The 20350-nt window shown below is 38.3% G+C and overlaps 2 protein-coding genes across 9 annotated transcripts; both read left to right on the forward strand.

Annotated features, from left to right (window-relative positions):
- Window positions 1-3560: 3560 nt before the first annotated feature.
- On the forward strand, window positions 3561-5892 carry LOC112272924 (uncharacterized). 6 transcript variants are annotated; one of them, XM_024501102.3, is made up of 2 exons: window positions 3561-4179; window positions 4591-5892. In XM_024501102.3, exon 2 carries the CDS (start codon window positions 4784-4786, stop codon window positions 5801-5803), a length of 1020 nt encoding a protein of 339 aa, XP_024356870.1. In that variant the 5' UTR covers window positions 3561-4179; window positions 4591-4783; the 3' UTR covers window positions 5804-5892. The 6 variants fall into 6 exon arrangements, with proteins under 6 accessions (XP_024356870.1, XP_024356877.1, XP_024356874.1 ...); XM_024501109.3 differs by having other exon boundaries at window positions 3865-4169; window positions 4603-5892; XM_024501106.3 differs by having other exon boundaries at window positions 3869-4179; window positions 4603-5892.
- An 8626-nt stretch (window positions 5893-14518) lies between these two features.
- On the forward strand, window positions 14519-19969 carry LOC112273579 (peroxisome biogenesis protein 3-2). 3 transcript variants are annotated; one of them, XR_016498853.1, is made up of 9 exons: window positions 14519-15263; window positions 16421-16597; window positions 16840-17039; window positions 17342-17466; window positions 17712-17839; window positions 18141-18383; window positions 18769-19031; window positions 19410-19611; window positions 19763-19969. XR_016498853.1 is itself a non-coding variant. In XM_024502518.3 (8 exons), the coding sequence occupies exons 1-8, from the start codon at window positions 15223-15225 to the stop codon at window positions 19430-19432; spliced, it is 1200 nt and encodes a 399-aa protein (XP_024358286.1). In that variant the 5' UTR covers window positions 14519-15222; the 3' UTR covers window positions 19433-19969. The 3 variants fall into 3 exon arrangements, 1 of the variants encoding a protein (XP_024358286.1); XR_002967074.3 differs by having other exon boundaries at window positions 19410-19571; XM_024502518.3 differs by having other exon boundaries at window positions 19410-19969.
- The last annotated feature ends 381 nt before the right edge of the window (window positions 19970-20350 follow it).

Raw genomic sequence — 20350 nt, forward strand, 5'->3', positions numbered from 1 at the left:
ATCAAAGTATGTGGCAAATATAATTCATTATATTTTGGATTTTTTCAACATATGAAAACTGCTCCTCATGGAACTCGTCCCTAGAAGAGAAGATAATGTCATCGATATACACATGTAAACTAAAAATTACCTATATAATTTAGATAATACTAGGTAAAAGTATGTTAATTCCATAATATCTTCTATAAAAGCTTCTTGGAGGTTGCTTTGATTTTATAGGTATCTATAATTATTTTTTTAGATTAGAAACCTGGTCAAAAAGTTGGCCATGTGCCACATATGTTGATAGCTTAAATAACAATCTAACTATGTGGTCCATACATAGAAAACTTACCTTCTAAGCTAAGGCATGTGTCCTGCAAAGTCAACACATATTAAAGGTCTTATAGAACATCGCCACATAGCTCCTAATTAGATAGTATATGTAGAAGTAAGAATAAAGCCCTCTTCACTCATATCAACTCTTTTTTTACTTCTAATCTAGATTTAAGAGTCTCTAGTTTCTTTGTCATTTAACAATAGTCATTTCAATTTCTTTTTAATATACATACTTCTTTATTTTTATTTTTCTAGTTTTTTTTTAACATAGATTTTCTAAATTTATATATTTTCTTCCAGTTCATGTCCTTGATACCTATCAATCAACTATAAATATATGTTAAGTCAAAATAATATCTATGTAGCTTCTAATAAGCTTGTTTAGAAGATGTTATAAAATTAATCTACTTTTATCTACTTTTACATAATCATATAGGTATTTATTAGAATACACATGTGTATCTATGAAAAAAAATAAGCCTTATGACTTTAAATTAATCTTGAAATTAAATCTCTAATCTCCATTTTCAATCTCCAAATTTTTCTATATTTTATCCTGAGTAGCCAATTTAGTGACTAAAGGTTTGATTTTGACCTTGTTTCACAAATGGTCGATCCTTGGGTATCAATTCAACCTATTTTAGGTGATCTATTATTATTTGAGGCAATTATTACTTATATGGTTCATAGTCCATGGTCCATATAGACCTTAAAATATGCAAGCTCTATGCATAAAAGATAAAATATGCCAAAAGATTATCAAAAAGTAATATCAATAGGTAGTAATGGATATCATCAATATCAAGAAAATATAATAGAAGAACTTTCAAAATTGAAAATCATATTATAAATAATTGAAATGTTGTTCCATATAATTCTATTATTAATAAAAAAATATAACTATTAAGATAAATATTATGATGTGGATTATTGATTTGTTGTAATGATGTGGATTATTGATTAATTCAAAATTATGGAATTGAAAGGCCAATGCAAATACATATATAATATTATGGACTATTTCTTCTTGATGAAATTCTTTAAGAATCAAACAAAACACTTGTTGATTTTCTATTAATGCCTTTATAGAAAAGGAAATAGAACAAAAATACTAAAATCAAATGTTTATAGAGCATATAGCATGAGATTTATCTTTGCTTTAATGGATAATAATCTTCAAAAGATATATTTTTTGGAAGGACCAGTAAGAATTAAAAAAATATTTGTCTACAATATAGCAACAATAAAGTTCTAAAGTGATGGATTTTTTTTTGTGTGTGTATTGCTTCTTTTAGAATTGCAGCACAATTTTTAAGTAAAAGATGGACTACACACCCTATGTTTAAAATTTTGCTCAATCTTCATGAAGATTCGTTTTGGAGTATTGCAAAGAATTCACCATATGCAAATGTGCTAAGAAAGGCAATTCTTATTATTTGGAATGGGGTACTAATGCAACATCACTTTTGTACTAAAGCTATTGATAGAATTCTTTGAGACATAAATGATACATAAGTTATTTGGCAAAATTACTATAGACTTTAATGGAGATTTTTGGAAAATTCTTCCTTATGTTGTAAAAGACTCAAGAAAAGAGATTATTGATGCTTCTTTGCAATGATCAAATATCTAGTCTAATATTAAAATATGCAAGTTAATCAAAAATATTCATTTAGAAGGTATTTCTAATAAAAATCAATTATTTGCTAAAAAACTTTTGTAGATATGTATTATATAAGATTGTTACTTTTAAAAGTTTTTTTGATGGTATAATGTTTATTTTTAAAATATCTAATATTATTTTTTATTTTTTAGATTGAAAATGGATCAACAATTGTAGATCCATTAAAAAGTATCATGATTCTTCTAGAATATATAAAAATAGGTCCAACATCAACTAATTTGATTAAATTTGTTTATTTGAGATTAGATGATAATGGGACACTTGGAGATGATTATTTCACTAACAAGCCTATTTTATCTACTCAAAATTATGATCTTGATGATTTAAACAAGCATGCTATGCAATGACTTCTTAGTGCATACATAGCAATTATGGATGATAGTATTGATAATGGTAATTATCATCCAACCGAGTATTTGAGTAGTCTAAATCCATCTGTATTGTGACCATTTAGCTTAGAACTCAACATTGGATGTCCTATTATACTATTACAAAACATTGCTGAATGTCAAGGACTTTGCAATGGATTACAATTGATCATTACATAATTGACTAATCAAATTATAGAGCCAAGATTTTTATCTAGAAACTACAAAAGACAATTGGCATTTCTTCCAAAGATCATATTATATCTATTATTTGAAGAGATTCTATTCAAATTGCAATGAGGGCAATTTTCAATAAGGGTGGGATTTGCAATGACCATTAACAAATCTCAAAGACAATCATTGAAGAATATAGGAATAGATCTTAGAGTCTCCGAATTTGCACATATACAATTATATATTGCCCTATCATGATGCACTTCTCTGAATATGATGAAGATCTTATATCCAAAAATAATGAAGACAAAAATACTACTATAAATGTAATTTATTTGGAAGTTCTTTTAATTTATTTATTTTAGCTATTGTTTATATGAAATTTGAAAATTTACATTTGTAAATTTAAATGAAGAAACATTAATTGTTCTATTCTAATTCATATATTCTTTTTCTTATATTTTTTTAAGAGTAGTCACTTTTTGACTTGAAAACCACAAATTAAGATTTTACAACTTTTTTGTGGCCAGCAGCATGGATTTCAACTAATAAAAAAATCTAATAAATTTCTAATAATTAATAAATTAAAAAATTACAATCTTTTAAGAATTATGATCTTCACTTCTATGACTTCTTGATACTATATTGCACTTGAGGGTTTGTACCTTTACAAATTGACCCATTTGTAAGTGAACTTAGTACTAATGTATAGATTTTATTTACTTATTGTCTATACAATATTGTCTTATGCATTTTATTTTGGAACTTTTTCGTGGCCAGCTGCACTGGTTTCCACTAGTATATATATATATATATATATATATACATATATAGTCACAGACATGACTAATACGTATCAAGCCTACGGCGACCGTCGCCACGCGCGCCGGAAGCGCGTGCGAGGCATGGCATGGCTTCAGCCTACTACGAGTTCCACTCCGCGGCGCCGATACTCACGCCGCTGCGACATCGTCACAAGAGCCCGTAGAACCAGAAGCAGTTGAGCTTTGTAGGCGGGGTGGGTTTTTCGCAAGGATCGCGCGAAGTAGGTGGGAAGCCCCCTCGGGGTTTGGTGACGGGACAGGGCGTTCTCGAGGCGGGACCCGACGAGAGTTTCCAGTGACGAGTCACCAACGCCGGTGTCACCAGCTTAAGCTTTTCCCCTGGAGTAGCTCGAGCTCCCTGCGGAGCTGGATTGAGCTCCAACTGGAACTCCATGGTTGGGGACTTTCGTGGCATCCAGATCATTGTTCGACGATGGGCTTTGACATTTTCGATTCGAAGGAACCTTCCTGGGCTTGATTCTCTCCCTTTGTTGCTCACTTCAGTGCGTCGTGAGAGGCGAGGGAGGAGACCGTCGTTTGCAAATTGCATTCCAGAGTGTGAATTTCGTGCGCTTCAGCTCTTGCTGGGTAGGAGATTTTTCATATTTATTTTTTGAACTTTTCTATTTGTTTGAGTTCGTTGTGGTAGTTTTATAAATTGGACGGAGGGGTTTGTCGGTGCGGAGCTGACCAGGAAAAGCTGGGAGTGATTTTCTGGGACGAGATGGTGATGGAAGAGCAAACCGCCTTCCGGATGTAGCCGGCGAATTTTGACTTCGGGACAAGATCGACGTCGGTGAAGTGCGCACTTGTAAGCCCTGAACTGCGATTGGACTATTCGTGCCATGGTTTGGAATTGGCAAGGTATTCGAGGGTCTTTTTTTGAAAATATCAGGTTTCTCCTTTGCATTCCAGTACTTGAATTTTAGAATTGTCGGCCAATCACTCTCTAACCGATGCCTTAGAAGCAGAGTTTAGCTTTACGAGGAGATGTACTCCCCATGATGTTTCAGAATTGTCTCGATCCTGATCCAATATTGGGTTCTGCTGAGTAGTTGTTATGAAGTAATAAAACATCATGTAGACCAAGCTCTTTGTTAAGGCAGTTGCAGTACGATAGTTTCTTACTTTCAAGAGATTGTAAAATGTGTGTTAGGCCAACCATTCCGTGGCCAAATGAATACTTTCATATTGTATCGATATTTCATCTCTTTCGTTCCAGTTATGACTTCAGGTACCCAACCCTGATACTACCAAGGCGGAAGGGCCTACGACAGCGTCGCTTCGGTGCTATCTTAATGAAGCCGGAAGTTCACCCCGCCATTTGACACAAATGAGTGGAATCAGACACGAATTCGAATTCGAATTTTTCGACACTGAGGCCAGGACGGTGATCAGGACAAAGAACGGCTATAATGACTTGTAAATTAAAGATGATGAGCGTGCGAGATGTTGGATTGCTCTTTGCTGTGACAATCTTTGCTTACGTGTTGGGAGTTCTCACAGCCCCATCATTCCTTTTTCTGTCTGCAACCAAAACTTCGCCGTATGATGTTTCGAAAACGCAAAATGATTCATCTCCTGTCTCACAACCGCCACTCCTAAGCTCTTTGCAAACATCTCCACTCCATCAGCTACAACAAGGGAGACAGAACAATAAGGACTGCAGGAATCAGCCATTGCCTGGGTACAGGATGCTCCCCACGGACCTCATCACGTTTAACCACGAGTGCAAGGCGGAGGCGATGCCTGCAGATATGATCCGAAGCTTTCTAATCAAGGAGCTCTTTGACGGCGTGTCCCCATACGAACATTTTCCACCGAAACATGTGGCAGCTCTTCTCCAGAAGGAACGGATCAGAGGATGGGGCTCCACAACGACTGTGTTTCGTCGTCTTATGGAGGAAGTAAAGCCTAAGGTTGTGATAGAGTTGGGGAGTTTTCTCGGCGCTTCGGCAACACATTTAGGCGCCATAGCAAAGGAATTAGGGCTCCAGACTGACATCTTCTGCTTCGACGATTTCCGTGGGTGGCCTGGGTTCCGCAGCGGCCCATTCGCCGACATCAAGCAGCAGAATGGAAATGCAATGCTCATGAATCAGTTCATACAAAATGTGATCTATACAAACTTGACGGAATCTATTCTGCCGGTCCCGTTTGCGACCGTGGCGTCGCTGTCAAGCTTCTGCAAGTGGGGACTTTATGCGGATTTGATAGAAGTGGATGCATCCCATGATTTTCATTCGGCGTGGTCGGATATCAACATTGCCTACAGGTTGCTACGGCCAGGCGGGGTGATGTTCGGACACGACTATTTCACCGCAGCGGATAAACGAGGAGTTCGGCGAGCTGTGAACTTGTTTGCGAGCATGAACAATCTGCGAGTGGAGCCAGACGGACAGCATTGGATTTACAGAAGACTAAAAGAAGTGTAGAAACTGATCAATTCCAAACTCAACTGTTACGTGTGCAGCTCAATTAAGCAAATCAATATGAAAAGTCTTGAACAGATCATCGACATGAATTCCCAGTCGGAGTGTGTACACGAGATCGTTCACCTGACGTTGCATTGTGCGCATTTAACTCATCTCATGCTGTTCAATGGTTTGCCAATCCTTAGCTTGCTAGTCCACCCACGAAGCCACGTCTGACTGAAATTGAAGCAAAACCTTCAGATAAAAGCTAATGTTTCCATGCAAAACATAAACCCTGAAAAATAGATCATGCGACAAAAACGAGGACAGATTTTACAAAAGTCAAACCTTTGGCCACTCAGCTAATGTCTCGGCACCGTCCAACGCTTCCTGAAGGAATCCGGCTCGTTTCCTTCAATTCTGGACGTGCATTCGGTGGCCCTGCTCGTGGGCCATCGTGACGTGGCGCCAGCCGCCACAAACGCAAAGTGCACCCACAATGGGCGACTCAAAACATGCTTATAAAAATGGGTGTTGATATCATTGACCCATAACACAAACTTTCTGCACAAGACATACTTATTAAATGGGCAGTGATATCATCAATACACACACATGCAATCTTCTTAGAAACATACTTATAAATTAAAAATTAGATGTTGATACCAATCTGACTGCAGAGGTGGTGGTTATTACTTTAGTATTTATGTTTTATGATTTTATAATAACTTGTTCCTTTTGATTAGTTGATGATGATGTTCTTTTTAATATAATGTTCTGTTGTGGTAGTTTTATGGATTTATGAGAAACTTCAATAGGAAATTGAGATTAGATGATGACTGAATTTTTATATAATTTATATAAATATACTATCAAAATATTCAGTGTTAGTTTAAGTGTTATGTATTTCTACTAAAACATTCTAAATTCTAAATCATAATTTAAATAGGCAATATATAAATTAATGTGATTTTAACAAGGTATATTTAATTTGCAATTAATAAATAAAGTGCAGAATTTACTCACTGTGTCCACTCAAAATCTTGTGAGAAATACTCTCAATGAATAATTAATATTTATAGATGCATTTAATTTATTCATATTCTTATTCAATTTTGTTTTTGTATTATTATATTCTTTTGAGAGAAGTATAATCTTTGATGATGCACACGAAATATGTGAACACATGTCACAAGACAAAGATATAAGCATAAAAGAATTCAATCAACTAAAACAGATGTTTTCAAAGTTAAAGTTTATTATTATTTTACTGAATAGCGTCTGCAAACTGATGAGATTTTACTACAAAACATGCTGTTGGTATATTGCTTACTAATTTACATAATTTGTACTTAAATACAGTCTATTAAAACATTGGAATTCTTTCCTACATCTGAATCGTTCACAAGATATTTTGAAACACAATCTGAAATAATCCAAAACTATTTTTGAAATTCATTCCTAGAAAGCAGTGCAAATTATCATTGAACCAAAAAATGTAAAAAAGCTTCTAATCCTAATTCATTCTAGACAATTTATCTACCAAGGGTTATAAATAAGGACCCAAGAATACATCACTCATCAAATTCCAAATTCTGAATGGCACAAAACCAGCATAAAACAAAAACATTTCTCATGCAAAAAAAGTACTATTCTGGCAAAAGCATTCAGTTTTTTTCAGCAACAAAGATCCAACATGAAATAAGGAATTGAATAAAAATAAAAATAGCCTGGTCATGATTCCATTAATTCTGTTAAACCAAAGAGTTATATCATCATATTATTTTCTCTGGATATATTCATAACAAATATGAGTTGGAACTTCATGCCAAAGTTGAGGCTTTTCAATAGGGTTTTGAAGATTTGGGATATGGTATGATATTGTCTTCACAAAGGGTCCAATTTGAAGCCAAATTGGGGTGAGTGGGCAGGTGGGTTTTGACACCTTGCCTCTAAATTTGTCTCCATATCCATCATAGTTGCAATCTTGAATCCAAGGCCCTGCAATATCAACACCATGCCACTACACTATTGTAGTGGCCCCAATTGGTGCCATGTTCTCTCTCTCACTCACATGTGTTCTCTTGTTCCCTTGCTCTAGTTCCCTTGTTCTATTTGAGAGTGAGAGTGAGTGTGAATGTGTGTGACAAGGGGAGCTCAAGCTGGAAATGTGCCACTTGGCTCCAATGGGGGTGCAAGCACAATAGCCTCCACTTCCCTTTCTTATTTAGGACTTAGCACTAAAATCATGCACAATTGGTCAAACTCATGTGGATCAAACATGTTATTTGGAGGTGCCCATGCTGCTGCCCAGAACAAACAAAAGAATATCATAAAATCACTTTTCATAACATTTTTACTACTTCTACCAGTTTTATGTCTCAAGGATGTCATGTGAGACTCATTTGGTTTAGGGTGAATTGTTGAGGTTGGGCTTAAGTCCTCAAATGTGTATATGTATATATATATATATATAAATATCTATTTCCTCCCACTCCAAAACAAGTGTCAATTAGAATGAAAATGGCCGAGAGATAAAAATAAGTAAATCAACACTGTACAATCATTTTCCGGATATTCTCATCAATCACCTTGGTGACAGTGGCAAAATGCAATATAATACTACAAAACAAATGAGAAAAAAATAAATTAATGGCAATCTCGTGTTGAATTGTATTATTATAAGTGGAGTTCAAACAGAATCATTGCTTGATTGCAGAAGCCTCACATTTGTTGTCAGAGCTGTGTTTCAATTAATGTGGTCTCAAGGTCACAGTCATATTGCAATAGTAAGGGGGTTCATGCAATTACATAACGAAGGTTTATATTAAATCAAGAGCCTCTATGTACTCAGTTGAGAATCTTTTGCACAGAGGATTCCAAAAATGAAAAAAGGATTAAAAATCAAAATGAAGTCAACACACAAGCACCTCAACGAAGAAAAAGTCAAGGCAAAACTCTCCACTTTGAGGAAAACTATTACAATACTGGAAAAGAAAACAACCTAGTGTAGCTATACCACTCTACAATCTCCAAAAACTATGTAAAATTGTTAAAGACATTCTCCATTTCCACATTTTTTTCACACAATCTTTTAACTTATTTTCCCCCTCCTTTATAGCTGATTTAACATGATCCAAAACTACCAAAAAACGACACATAGTTGCACCAAATGAGTTGGTGGTCCAAATTACAGACAAATAACCTCAACCATGCATGCTAAAAAAAAAAAAAAAAAAAAAAAAAAACAACCACACCCTTATTATTTCTAATATACAAAAAACCATATATATATATATATACATATAACTGAAGAATTGTATATGTTGATATATATAAGCTCCAACAACCAAAGAAAAAAGTGACAAAAGTTTAAAACGAACTTAACCTACCAAAGAACAGAAGGTTGCACTGAAAAGACGCAAAACAGCATCAGTGAGTTGAATCCCAGCTGTAAAATCTTAACCAAGGCCGATTACCCATAGCACAAGTTCACTCCCTGCTATCTCCAAAGCATCGAAACATGAAGCAAAAAAAATAAAATAACAGGGGGAGTGAAGTGGAACCACGGCCACTAGGGCATTGCACCTCGTGGTGCATGCGGGACCAGCTCCGCCCTCCCCCCGCCCCCAGCCCAGGCAGGCGCCACGGCGTCTTCTAACCCTAGCTTGCTATTCCCCTCTGGCTCCGCACTCCGCCTGGGCGACCATTGCAGTGGTGCCCACTTGCAATGATCTCCCCGTCCGCACCCACTTGAACTGTCAGCTTCAGCGAGAGAGCATTTTTCCGCTCTGTTCGTATGCCCAGCGCTGGAAAGCCTGCCTGCGCGACGCCTGAACCAGGAGACGATGCTTTATGCATATAAGGACCATACCATTCATTCCCATGTAGGGAGCGTCATCTGAGTTGTGGTTCGATCAAGTAAGTCCTTGTGGTGGTTCAATTTGCGAAGGGTCGGGAGAGTCGACGTGAAAGTGCAGGTGGTTGCGTGGAATCGGATTGCTTGCGCAGGTCTGGCTAGGAACTGGTGTCTGATTGACAGGGGCGGTGCAGAATTTTTTGTGTGTCGCAAAGGCCTGTTGTGGCGTGGGTTCGGAATGTGGTTTGGTGATCGGCGGCGGAGCGGGTGTGGGTTCAGCGGTTCTGTTTTTGTAGCGTAGGATTGCGCATTCGCTGGCATTTGAAGAGCGTGCTGGAACAGGTGGTGTTGTGATAGACGGTTACTCTGACTTCTAGTTTGTAGCCTAGACAGCCCTCCGTCGCTTTGAGAGAATTTGCGAAAAGAAACTTGCCGACCCGTGGTGGTGCCTGCCACGGACATCTCCTCTATCTGCGACAGAATCTTAGTTCGACTGCGAGAATTGGAGTCGTCCCGTTCCGTTGTTCCAAGGAAAGTAGTGGGGAGCCGCTCCTGCACTAGTACCCAGAGAGAAATAGAATTGAAATAGGCGCTGTTCTCGTGCACAATGTCATCGGACTCATCTCTGCTGACCACAGCAGCGAGTGATACATCCAGCTCCGCCGATAGCCGCTACGTCAGTAGTGGTGCACATTACAGTAGCGCTCGTCGAGGATACATCATCGACACTGCTCGGGAAGTGTCGACATCCTTCCCTGCAGTGCAATGGTCCTCTCCTCCGCTGCAATCCTGCCCAGCCCGATCCTCCCGGCGGCGATCGTACAACCTAAAGGCGCGTGGGGTGGTCATCGCCAAGGACACCTCAAGCGGTGGCAACCAGAAGGTTTTTTGCGTGTGCAAGGGCTGCAAAGGCCAGAGAATTGTCAGCAAGTCGACCTGCTACCGGCACCTGAGACTCGAAGCCGAGGTGGAAGGTGAAGATGTCAATTGGGACGCGCAATGGGGCACCCACCACGTTGATGGCTTGTCGCATGAGGAGGCTCTTCGTATGCACGAGTTCATCCACTCAACCGGTTTACGTCTCGGTTTTTGAGCTTCCTCTGAAACCATTGTCGCAATTGAGATGCCAAGAAGTTGAGAATCGATCATCTCCTCGTCGAGCACGCGTAGACTCTAATTTTGTCTTCCAGTAAGTCATCGATCTACTTCACTGGCACAAGTTCGTGCCCCAGTAGAAGCATGGCAACATTTTTGGAGTCGATACGAGACTTTTAGCAAGAGTGTAGAAATTCCACATAGTTTACTGGACGGAAACCCGTTTTTTTTTTTTTTTTTTTTTTTTTTTTTTCTTCTTCTGTTGCGATTATTCAGAGATAGAAGATCGTGTGCATTTACGGCAACAACCAATCTCAGGATCCAATCATCTCTGGCTCTGAAAATTTCCTTGCAACCAGTTCATGTTCTCGTCGAGGTTATGGCAAAGCTCTACTCCTGTGGCAAGAAACGACTCTTTATTTAGACAGATTTTTGACAGAGATCATCGCATCATCCAGCATACATTTGTCACATGTAAATTCTGCACTTTATAACAATAGGAATCGGATATGTCTACTGCTGCATGTGGTTCTTCCTGCGTGTATTCTCAATGGGTGACTTGCCTTGTTCATACAGTAAACCCAAACTTTGATCATGCAAGAGGATTTGATCATCAAAAGGTATTGTACAATGAAGGGTACTTGAGTTCGACCTCGCCGTCATCTAACTTCTGCTCCACTTTCTTCTCTTAATAGTTTCAAATACCACTTGGTAGGCAAAAGCAACACCTCACACACTTAAAACCCCGTTTAAATCCTTCTGAAGCCAGAGCCAAACAAGTGCGCACAACGCAAAGTACTCAAAATACACAGGCCAACCCTTGAGATAAAGTTTGGGACTAGGGCGAGGGCTAAGAGTGCGGAGAGTTAAACATTCCATCAAGACAAGTGTCCTCTGTAGAATAATATGTGACATAGCTAGCAGCGATTGAATACGCACATGTACCAGTGTACTGAACGATCGGCATGGTGGAATTAATGCAAATGTGTAGAGGTGTTGTGCCACCGGTAGAGGCCACCCTTGCAGATCACGCCGTCTTCGATTTTAATCGAAATGGAGAGAAGGCCACGCCCCTTGTTCGAGATTGCTGATCTCGCACAGCCACTTTGCTCTTCAATTTTTCACTCCCCCCCCCCCCCCCCAACCCAATTTACACCGAAGTGAATGTGTTGCGTGACCGCCATCCGCACAGTGAAAACACGGAGCGCATGTCGTGTCTACTACTTGCAAGCAACGCCATGATTCTCCCATTCAACTGCTTGCGAAGGCTTTTCAAAAATTTATTCTGTGAGCCTACAATGACTTTAATTACCACAGGATGACAGGTTGGTATCAACAGGGTTGTGGGTTAAATTTTAGGTGTAAAATCTTTAACAGTGATTTTACATAATAATAATAACGATAATAATAATTAAAACCAAGTTTGTATCAATAGGGTTATGGTTGAGCTTGTTTTTAGCTTATTAATTGAAAGATGTAAAATTTTTGAGTCAAAATCTGTGGTTACATTATCAATTATTGAGGTTTCAATCTTCTTTATATGGTTAATTAAGAGTTTGTTTAGGGTTTAAGATTTGATTAGGATTTGGTTGAGGGTTTAGGATTTTACTAGGGTTTGGTTAAGGTTTCATTGGTTTGTTTAGGGTTATATTGAGGTTTGATTAAGGTTTATTTAAGATTTTTATTTTTAATATTTCTTTAATATTTTTTGAAGGTTTTTATTTTATTATTTTTTAGTATTATTTTATTATTTTTTATGATTTTTTTAGATATATATTTTTAAAGATTAATTTGTGATTTCTTTATATTTTTTTGTAATTTCTTCAAGACTTCTTATGGATTTGATTAAAATTTGATTAATATTATTAAGATTTAATAGGAATTTGTTTAGAATTTCATTAGAGTTGTTAGGACCTTATTGTTGCAATTTTTATTTTTACCTTCTACAACTAGGTGCCTAATATATTCTCATGCAAACTTCATAGAATACAAATATGTTTTGGCCAACTAGGAGTTGCTATGTAAGCATAGAGGAATCCACTTGTTTGGTCCTCTTATTCAAACCAAGGCCATATAAACAAACCAATGTGCTTGAAGAAGAAGACTAGTATTGAGTTTGGATTCTACTATTGCAATAACAAAAAAAAAAAAAAAAAAAAAAAAAACATTGATAATTGGATTTTTTTTTAGTATTGGCTTAAATATAACAGCTCCAAAACAAAAGTTGCCAACTATGATATTCTTCTCATTTTTTACAACCCATTGCCACACATACTCAAGAATGTTGCCCTTATAAATATTAAAATTTTATTCTTGCCTCCATACACCACCTAAAAAAATATAGCCTATGGATGCTGGAATTATTGCTAGCTTAAAATGGTGCAACACAAGCTTCCACCTTCAATGTTGTCTTAACTATAAAGAAAATAAGTCATACACCAACATCTAAAAAGTGCACCAACTTTAAGCAATAAGATGGATTAGAATAGTATAGAATGATATTTCTTTTAATACAATCTCTAATCACTAGAAATACACAAATATCTTGTCACCTTGCAAAATATAAAGACTACCAACCTATTGTAGAAGACATCTCACATGATGTATCCTAAAATGAAGACAAGCCATCTGATTTTAATGTATCCGAGAAGGAACTTGTATTGGAAGAAGAATTTATTTGCCAAATGATTACTTTTAGAGTGAGGAACCTCATGTCTATTGACACTTTTTTGAACCTAGAAGGTTGGAAAGAGATTTATCATGAGCTCACGACGAAGAGCTTCTTGAATCGACTATTGTTATTAAAGTGGAAATGCTGGAAGAAGGAGAAGAAATAGAAGCACAAAGACCCCAACTTAGCTTGGATGTCTAGTCTTCGGTGTTGAGAGATACTATCAAAATGTGAAAATGATACAAAGTTAGGTCTCTAAAGAAACAAATGTTGAGGAGCAGGGTTGCTTGATTTAGAGGTCTTTAGGCAACTTCTTCTTTCCGTGCTGGCCTTAAGTTTTGTAACAAATCAATGTGGAAAGTTCAATTTTTTGTAGGAATGAGAAAACTTAGTAATTTTGCACTTTAAAAATCCAATTTTTTCTAATGCATTTATTAAACATCAAGTATTAGAGATCATTGGTTGTTAATCAGGAAATCAAGTTAGTAGATTGAAATTGTACCAACTATTGCAGCATATCAGATATAACAACTCCCGATTTGACTGTACATTTAGAAGTGCTATGACAAAAAAAAAAAAAAAAAAAAAAAAAAAAAACAAACCCTTAGAAGCACTCTATTTAAATTTGATGAGATTCATTACAAAATTATAATATAATTATAATATCACAATAAAACATGTAATTACTAGACATATATTTTTGAACACCATACTTAATGTTTAATTAGATTAAATCACAATGACTTAAAAATACACAAACAATAGCCTTTTTCATTGAACAACTACGCACTAGAATGCTGAATCCATTTTTGGTAACAAACCTAAATTTATTCTGTTCAGAATTTATTCAATTTTTACAAATCCAATCAAATTGTAAGATCATGGTATCAAAAAATATAAAAAACATAACAAAACAGTAATCTGCTTCAAATATTATGCAATTAAAGCTTGCAGTGACAAACCACCTAACAAAGTGGTCTGCAAAAGGAACCGTCATGTAAATAAACAAACAAAAAAATATGTATTTTTAGAAAATCCACGTTGTTCATTCTAAGCCTTCAAAATCCTCTACAAAGGGAGTATGGAAATTTCAAAAACCTAGAGACGCTGCCTCGTGATCTCCGTCAGCGCACAAGTTTCGAAGCTTACGTGGGATTCCCTCGCTGCCGCCGCTGCTCTCGGCGACTCGCCGGCCATGCAAAAATTTCCCTGCCTCAATGGAACGCATCGGAGCTGCTTCGCTCCGAAACATGAAATGCTCGCGGATCGCGGACGATGTGTGTATGCCCTGAATCTCATGCATCATCGAAGAGGAAAAGAGGCGATGAAGGTCGGCAATGGAGGCTTGAAGCTAGTAGGTCGATGAGGGTTCGTTTCCCCTGTTTGAGATGGGCGCCCACGAACTCGCATCTCATCACCGTTCTACCCTGTGCACCACCCTTCGCACCGAACTGTGTTGCAAGTCATCAAATCCGGAGCGAGACCCAATGCCGCAGCGCTGCGCCAAATTTAGAAGTAGAATATTGTAGTGGGTCCCAAAACCCTTAGCCAGAAAAGCAAACCAGAATGCGAACCAGGGCTGTGTGTAGGGGAGTCACTAGAGAAGCGTGACAACCAGTGAAGCAAGCATTCACGCGAGGGGAGTAGAGAGAGTATTGTGGCGGGAGGGAGGCTCGTGTACTCTTCTCCTCGCCTTACCTGATACCACTCTGCCCTTTTTGATTGTGTGTCGTCGGGTGGCAAGAGGCTTCGGACCGAGGAATTGGAGATCCTGTGAGCCATTTGCAGGAATTTTGTAGGTTGTATATCGTCGTCATGACTACTCCGCTGCACATCACATGCCACTATGATCTCAAGTAAGCGTGAGCAGATTTGATTAGTGGCTTGGATATGGTTGGAACGGTATTACTGTGCTGAGTAGCGATTGTTGTCATAGGGAATTTTGGGTTTGTTGGTTGATGGTCGATTGTTTGATGGCCAAGGTTTTGGTGAGCTAAGTGGTGGTGGTTGTAGGGAGGGGGAGGGAGGTTTCGTCGTCAAATTGACCTGAGTGCGTTGCCTGATTAACAATTTTTGGTTTAGAAATCGCGTGAGGTGCTTGTTTGTTTTGTTTTGTTTTTTTGTTTTTTTTCCCTCCCTCTCTCTTCTTTTGGGTACAGTAAGTTCCCTTTGTGCGTAATTGGAGAGTTTGGCAGTAGATTTTCGAGCGTTGGGTTCAGAAACTTGGAGCAGATTCTTCTTTATGTGTCAGTATTCTTGTCTGATTATCGTGCGGGTGGTGGAACCCTGTAAGGCTTTTGTTGTTTGAGCTGAAGACCTCACGAGCTAGTTTTAGGGCTTAGTTTATTGGACGAGGATGAAACTCTTGGTCATCGTGTCTTGAATCCATCCGCTTGTTTGTCGATGCTTGCGGCCGTTGAATATGGCAGTGGTGTCCCTACCTTACGATCGGTTGCCTTTAAATCTCAGGTGCTAAGAGATTTATTCATGAAGTTTTGTATCTTGAACGCCTTTTACGAGCTCCACTAGACCTGAAATATCATCCGCTTTTAAAATGTTTGAAGAGCAGCAGCGGCTCTTGCAAGGATATGAGAGCATTTTGCGCTCCCTTCTTTGTGTTCATAGAGGTGAAGTTGTTCTCTAGTTGAGGTCGCTGGAATTCATAGCTTGCTCTCATCCCACTACACTTCGAATAAATTTTATTACATGTATTTGTGGAGGGCTGGGAATCTAATGATCATCATCTCGGCCAGTTGGATTTAAGTACTCTGTACATCAGCAGTTTTCTCTTGACTTAGTAGAAGGGAAACCAAGGTTTTCATAATTAATTAAGTCTCAGCTGTTAAATAAACTCTCCGTATTTAACAATTTATCAAAGGAATAGTAGTAGGGGTTAATTCACGTATGCTGTTTGTTGAAAATGAGAAATGGCGGAACGCTTTGTAGTTTGCTAGTCTGGTAATGTTCATCGAAGGTGGTCTGACTTCCCCACATTTGTGCATGCCGTCCTCAGGGCATGGGTCAAGAAATATAGGCGATCGCTGCTGATTGCAGCTGGACTGGTGGGAGGAGGGACAGCAATTTATTATGGAGTCCAATATTTAGGGTTGGATTCACAATCACGAAAAGAAAGAGATGCCGCACGAGTTGCACTAGTGCAGAAGGAAGCGGAAGAACGTGCCGAAGTGCAGTACGCTCACTGAACTGTATCTGGATGCCCTTATATGTTTCTGTTGCATTTCTTGTGTGGCAAACATCGAAACATGTAGATATTTGACAAAAATGGTACAACCGGACTTTATCGGTTGTCAGGCGCCCGTAATAACTTAAGGATTAGGACGATTGTTTGGTGGCTGCATACTACAGGCACGTAATTTAAATTTGTCTTTGCTATGTACATAGAATTGTAGCACTGAACTTGATTGGTTCCAGGTTGCAGAGTCATTTTGAGGGCATTCAGAGGATATCAGATTCTACAACATTACCTTCAGTGTTACCACACCTGAAAGCTAGCCTGTACTCTAAGGTTGACCTGGAAGGATTAACTGACAAACTGATGTTATGCAAAGTGGATCCGCAATTGTTGAGTCACAGGGATAAGATGCAGCTGTGGCAAGAACTGAAGACTCGAAGTGAGTTTTAATTCCCACATTATGTTGTGCCTCCTATGAGCCTTTCAATGGTTGTGTTTGCATTTTTACAAATAAGCAAGGGTGGGAGCCCTAGCACTAAACTTTAGCACTAAACTTATCTGGGAACCACGGTTTAGTTTTCCAGCTTACGTCAAGAGGTTAATTACTTTCCTAGTATCGTTTCGGTTTTTGCAGGTAATTAAGTTTTCTTTTTCTTCTTGGAATGACTATTGCGGACACTGTATCTTTCTACAAACTTTCGACTTACGCCATATGCTCATCAAATGCATGCATGATGTTAGGTTTTGCTCGCACAGTTTGTGCAATGACAGCAGTTAGTCTGCTTGATCTCTTCATCCGCATTCAACTGAATATCCTTGGAAGGCGTGTGTATTTTGACACCGCCAGAAATATGATGAATTCCGAGGTGGGGAATTTTGAGCATGTTATTTTGCAAGCGTAGCATTTTGTTTGTAACGTTAGTGCCGCCATTTATTTCAGGCAGATATCGTATGTCTTTACGAGGATATTGATGTTCATTGCTCCTCCATTCTCTTCTTATGTTTCTTATCATGTTAGACATCCCTAACCATGAGTGTGCAACACTCATGGATAAAGGAGTGTTAGCAGAGTATAGTTTGCACTAACCCCACATGTTACATGCTTTTTCAGGATTCGCATGTGCCTTTATCCATGAGTGTGCAACACAAGTTCATAGCTTTCGCTGGATACTTGCATCACAAAGGTCTAGCGACTCTTGTTGCAGACACTTACAAGGTGGTGGAAATTGTACTAAGAGGGTACGTGTTAATCAATTTTGGTTACTTCCTTCTTGGCGTTTTGTGACTATTGGATTGCAGGTGTTATGGACTGAATTAGCTCTAGGTGCACAGTGTTTGAACTATAGCAATCATGCCTAGTTTGGAGGTGCAATTGATGTTAACAAGAATCCACTTTTTCATTCAATTGAATGTTTTCAGCTAGATGCTACTTTAGGTGTTGTTCTGAACAACGTGTCGTTATTTTTTTTGAGATGCATGGAACCACCAAGATCGAATTCTACATAATAAATTCACCGTTAGTCAACGTGGGATTTTCCAGGAAACAACTTAAGGAGCCTTATACAATTGACGAACTTAGGGATGTTTTTATGAAAATTCGAGCAAGCTTGGATAGCAGGAGATCACCCTGGGTTCAATACGTTCTTCCACCAGAGAATGTATTGCCGGATGAGTTTGTAGCCACCTCTTCAGCTGCAGATGCAGCCGCCTCAGTTTCAGATATGACACATGAAGATGACGTGCTTGCCCAGCTCATGAATGAAACTAGGGCAGTTGTGTCGAGGTAATGACTCACATGCTTGTAAAGTACCATCTACGTGTCTCTTTTTCACTATTTTTGACTTCCTCCTGGGTCAGAAAGATCTCTTACCTCTCTTGAGCCTACTCTGGAGCTCTGACAAGTTCTATGCAATCTCATGAATTTTGAGTAAACCTCATTGAAGCTGTTTAGAGATCATACAGTTCATCGTGCTAGCTTTGTGAAAGCTCTCTACTGGTATTGGTTGGCCCCGAGACATGGTCTTAGCTTCTACACGCACTGGTGTTTACTACATTGCTTACTTTGGGCCGATTATGTCACAGTAATTTGGACACTACAATTGCAGTAGAAGGCGAAAACTTTGTTCTTCAAGCCACTTCTGACTTCAGTTTTTGACCGTTTTGTGCAGCGATGAATTTAATGAAGTTCTGGCTGTTTGTCTGGATGCTATATTGGATGGAGTCATGGAGGAGCTTTATACCATTTACAGAGGATCTCCGGATAATAGCATTCCTCTGGCCAGGATGCTTCCTCCTGTAGCAGGAGCTGGGTCCACACTTTTGGAACATCCCGATGAAAACCGTTTTATAAGTATATTGGCAAACTTGCCGCAAGTGCATGCATTTTGTGCCTTGGTGTACACTAATTCAAGTGAGGAGGTAGTGGCATCGGGTGAGTTTTAGGGTATCAATCTCCTTCATTAGGATGTGCCTCGGGTGCCACAAAGTTGCTTGCGTTTTGAGTTCCTACGAGTCGCACTGTTGTGGTCTTTAAGGGTTATCTATGCAGCTGGTTAAATGAGCTATCGATTAATGACCAAGTTGTGCATTTAATAATTGTCTAGCCAATGTGTGCCAACTCACTTTCACAAGAAGATAATCGGAATTTTTCTACTTGTCTGGTTTTCATTCTGGTAATTGTAGATAACCTAGACAGTATTAACCTGCTTATTTCCTTTGAAAGCATGTGAAGCTTGATAATCTTTGACAACAAGACCATGTTATGTGGTTGCTGATTTATTTTCTGACAAGATGGTTTGTGGATGAACAGCTAGCACAGTAGAAGTCGTTTGAAGATGCGTACGATAAATGTTAGGATAGTTCTTGACACGAACTAACACAGATTGGAGGAAGTTAAAATTGGGCTTACTCCCTTTCTTGAGAGTCTGCCTGCAGCGTACATATCGGAACTTTTTTCGGCAGCTATCTGAAGGTGATTTTTGGCCTTGATGTCTGATCCTTTTCTTGAAATGGTGAGCCTTTCAGCTCATCACAAGCGAAATACCATCTTAGACGTTGAAATAATTTTATATTCATCCACAATCTAGTTTCATTCTCGTCAGCTGACTTCTTCACTTAAGTTGCAGTTTTGTTTAGAAGCGCAGCTGAAGCTTAACTGAACAGGTATTGAAGCATCCCGCGGAGGTCTAGTTCTCTGGCCGATTTTGAAGGAGCGGTCTTGAAATTCCTTTAGAATGTTTCGAAAGACTTGTAGAAAACCGAAATGAAAATAAACTTGAATTTAGATTCTTTGCACTTCATGAGCAGTGTAAGAATCAGTGGAAATTGATGCGAAGGAAAAAGTTTTAACTATGCGTCTTTTTTACTGTGTATGAACTTGTCACCTCATATTGTTCCAAGTTTACGGTCATTATTTGTATCTACTCGACATCCCTCAGCATGTGCTGCTATTGAGCTACCCTAGCTGTCATGATCGCTGCTGTGTGCAGTTTTTCAATATAACAGAGTTTGTTGGTGCTTGAAATAAAATCATAAAATTTGTAAATGAATTTGCACCAAATTTTGAGTTGTAATTGTTTAGAAATGAAATTTTAGCTTTTTTTATATGATTAGGTGATGCATTGAAGAATTGGTTTTTGAATATTTCTAACGGTAATTCTAAGGTTAGGATTTCATCTTGAAAAATAAGTAGTGTATTTTCAAAATTTAAATTTTGGGGAAATTTTGTTTTTGGTGTACAAAAATTATCTT

Source organism: Physcomitrium patens, chromosome 20 (genome assembly GCF_059467195.1).
Source record: "Physcomitrium patens ecotype Gransden chromosome 20, ASM5946719v1, whole genome shotgun sequence".
NCBI classification, from domain to species: domain Eukaryota; kingdom Viridiplantae; phylum Streptophyta; class Bryopsida; order Funariales; family Funariaceae; genus Physcomitrium; species Physcomitrium patens.

Coding starts and splice junctions, on each gene's coding strand:
- LOC112273579 (XM_024502518.3), top strand. CDS start 15,223: ATGACTACTCCGCTGCACATCACATGCCACTATGATCTCAA. Junction 16,598..16,839: donor GAAGAACGTGCCGAAGTGCA/GTACGCTCACTG, acceptor GATTGGTTCCAG/GTTGCAGAGTCATTTTGAGG. Junction 17,467..17,711: donor GAAATATGATGAATTCCGAG/GTGGGGAATTTT, acceptor ATGCTTTTTCAG/GATTCGCATGTGCCTTTATC.
- LOC112272924 (XM_024501102.3), top strand. CDS start 4,784: ATGACTTGTAAATTAAAGATGATGAGCGTGCGAGATGTTGGATTGCTC.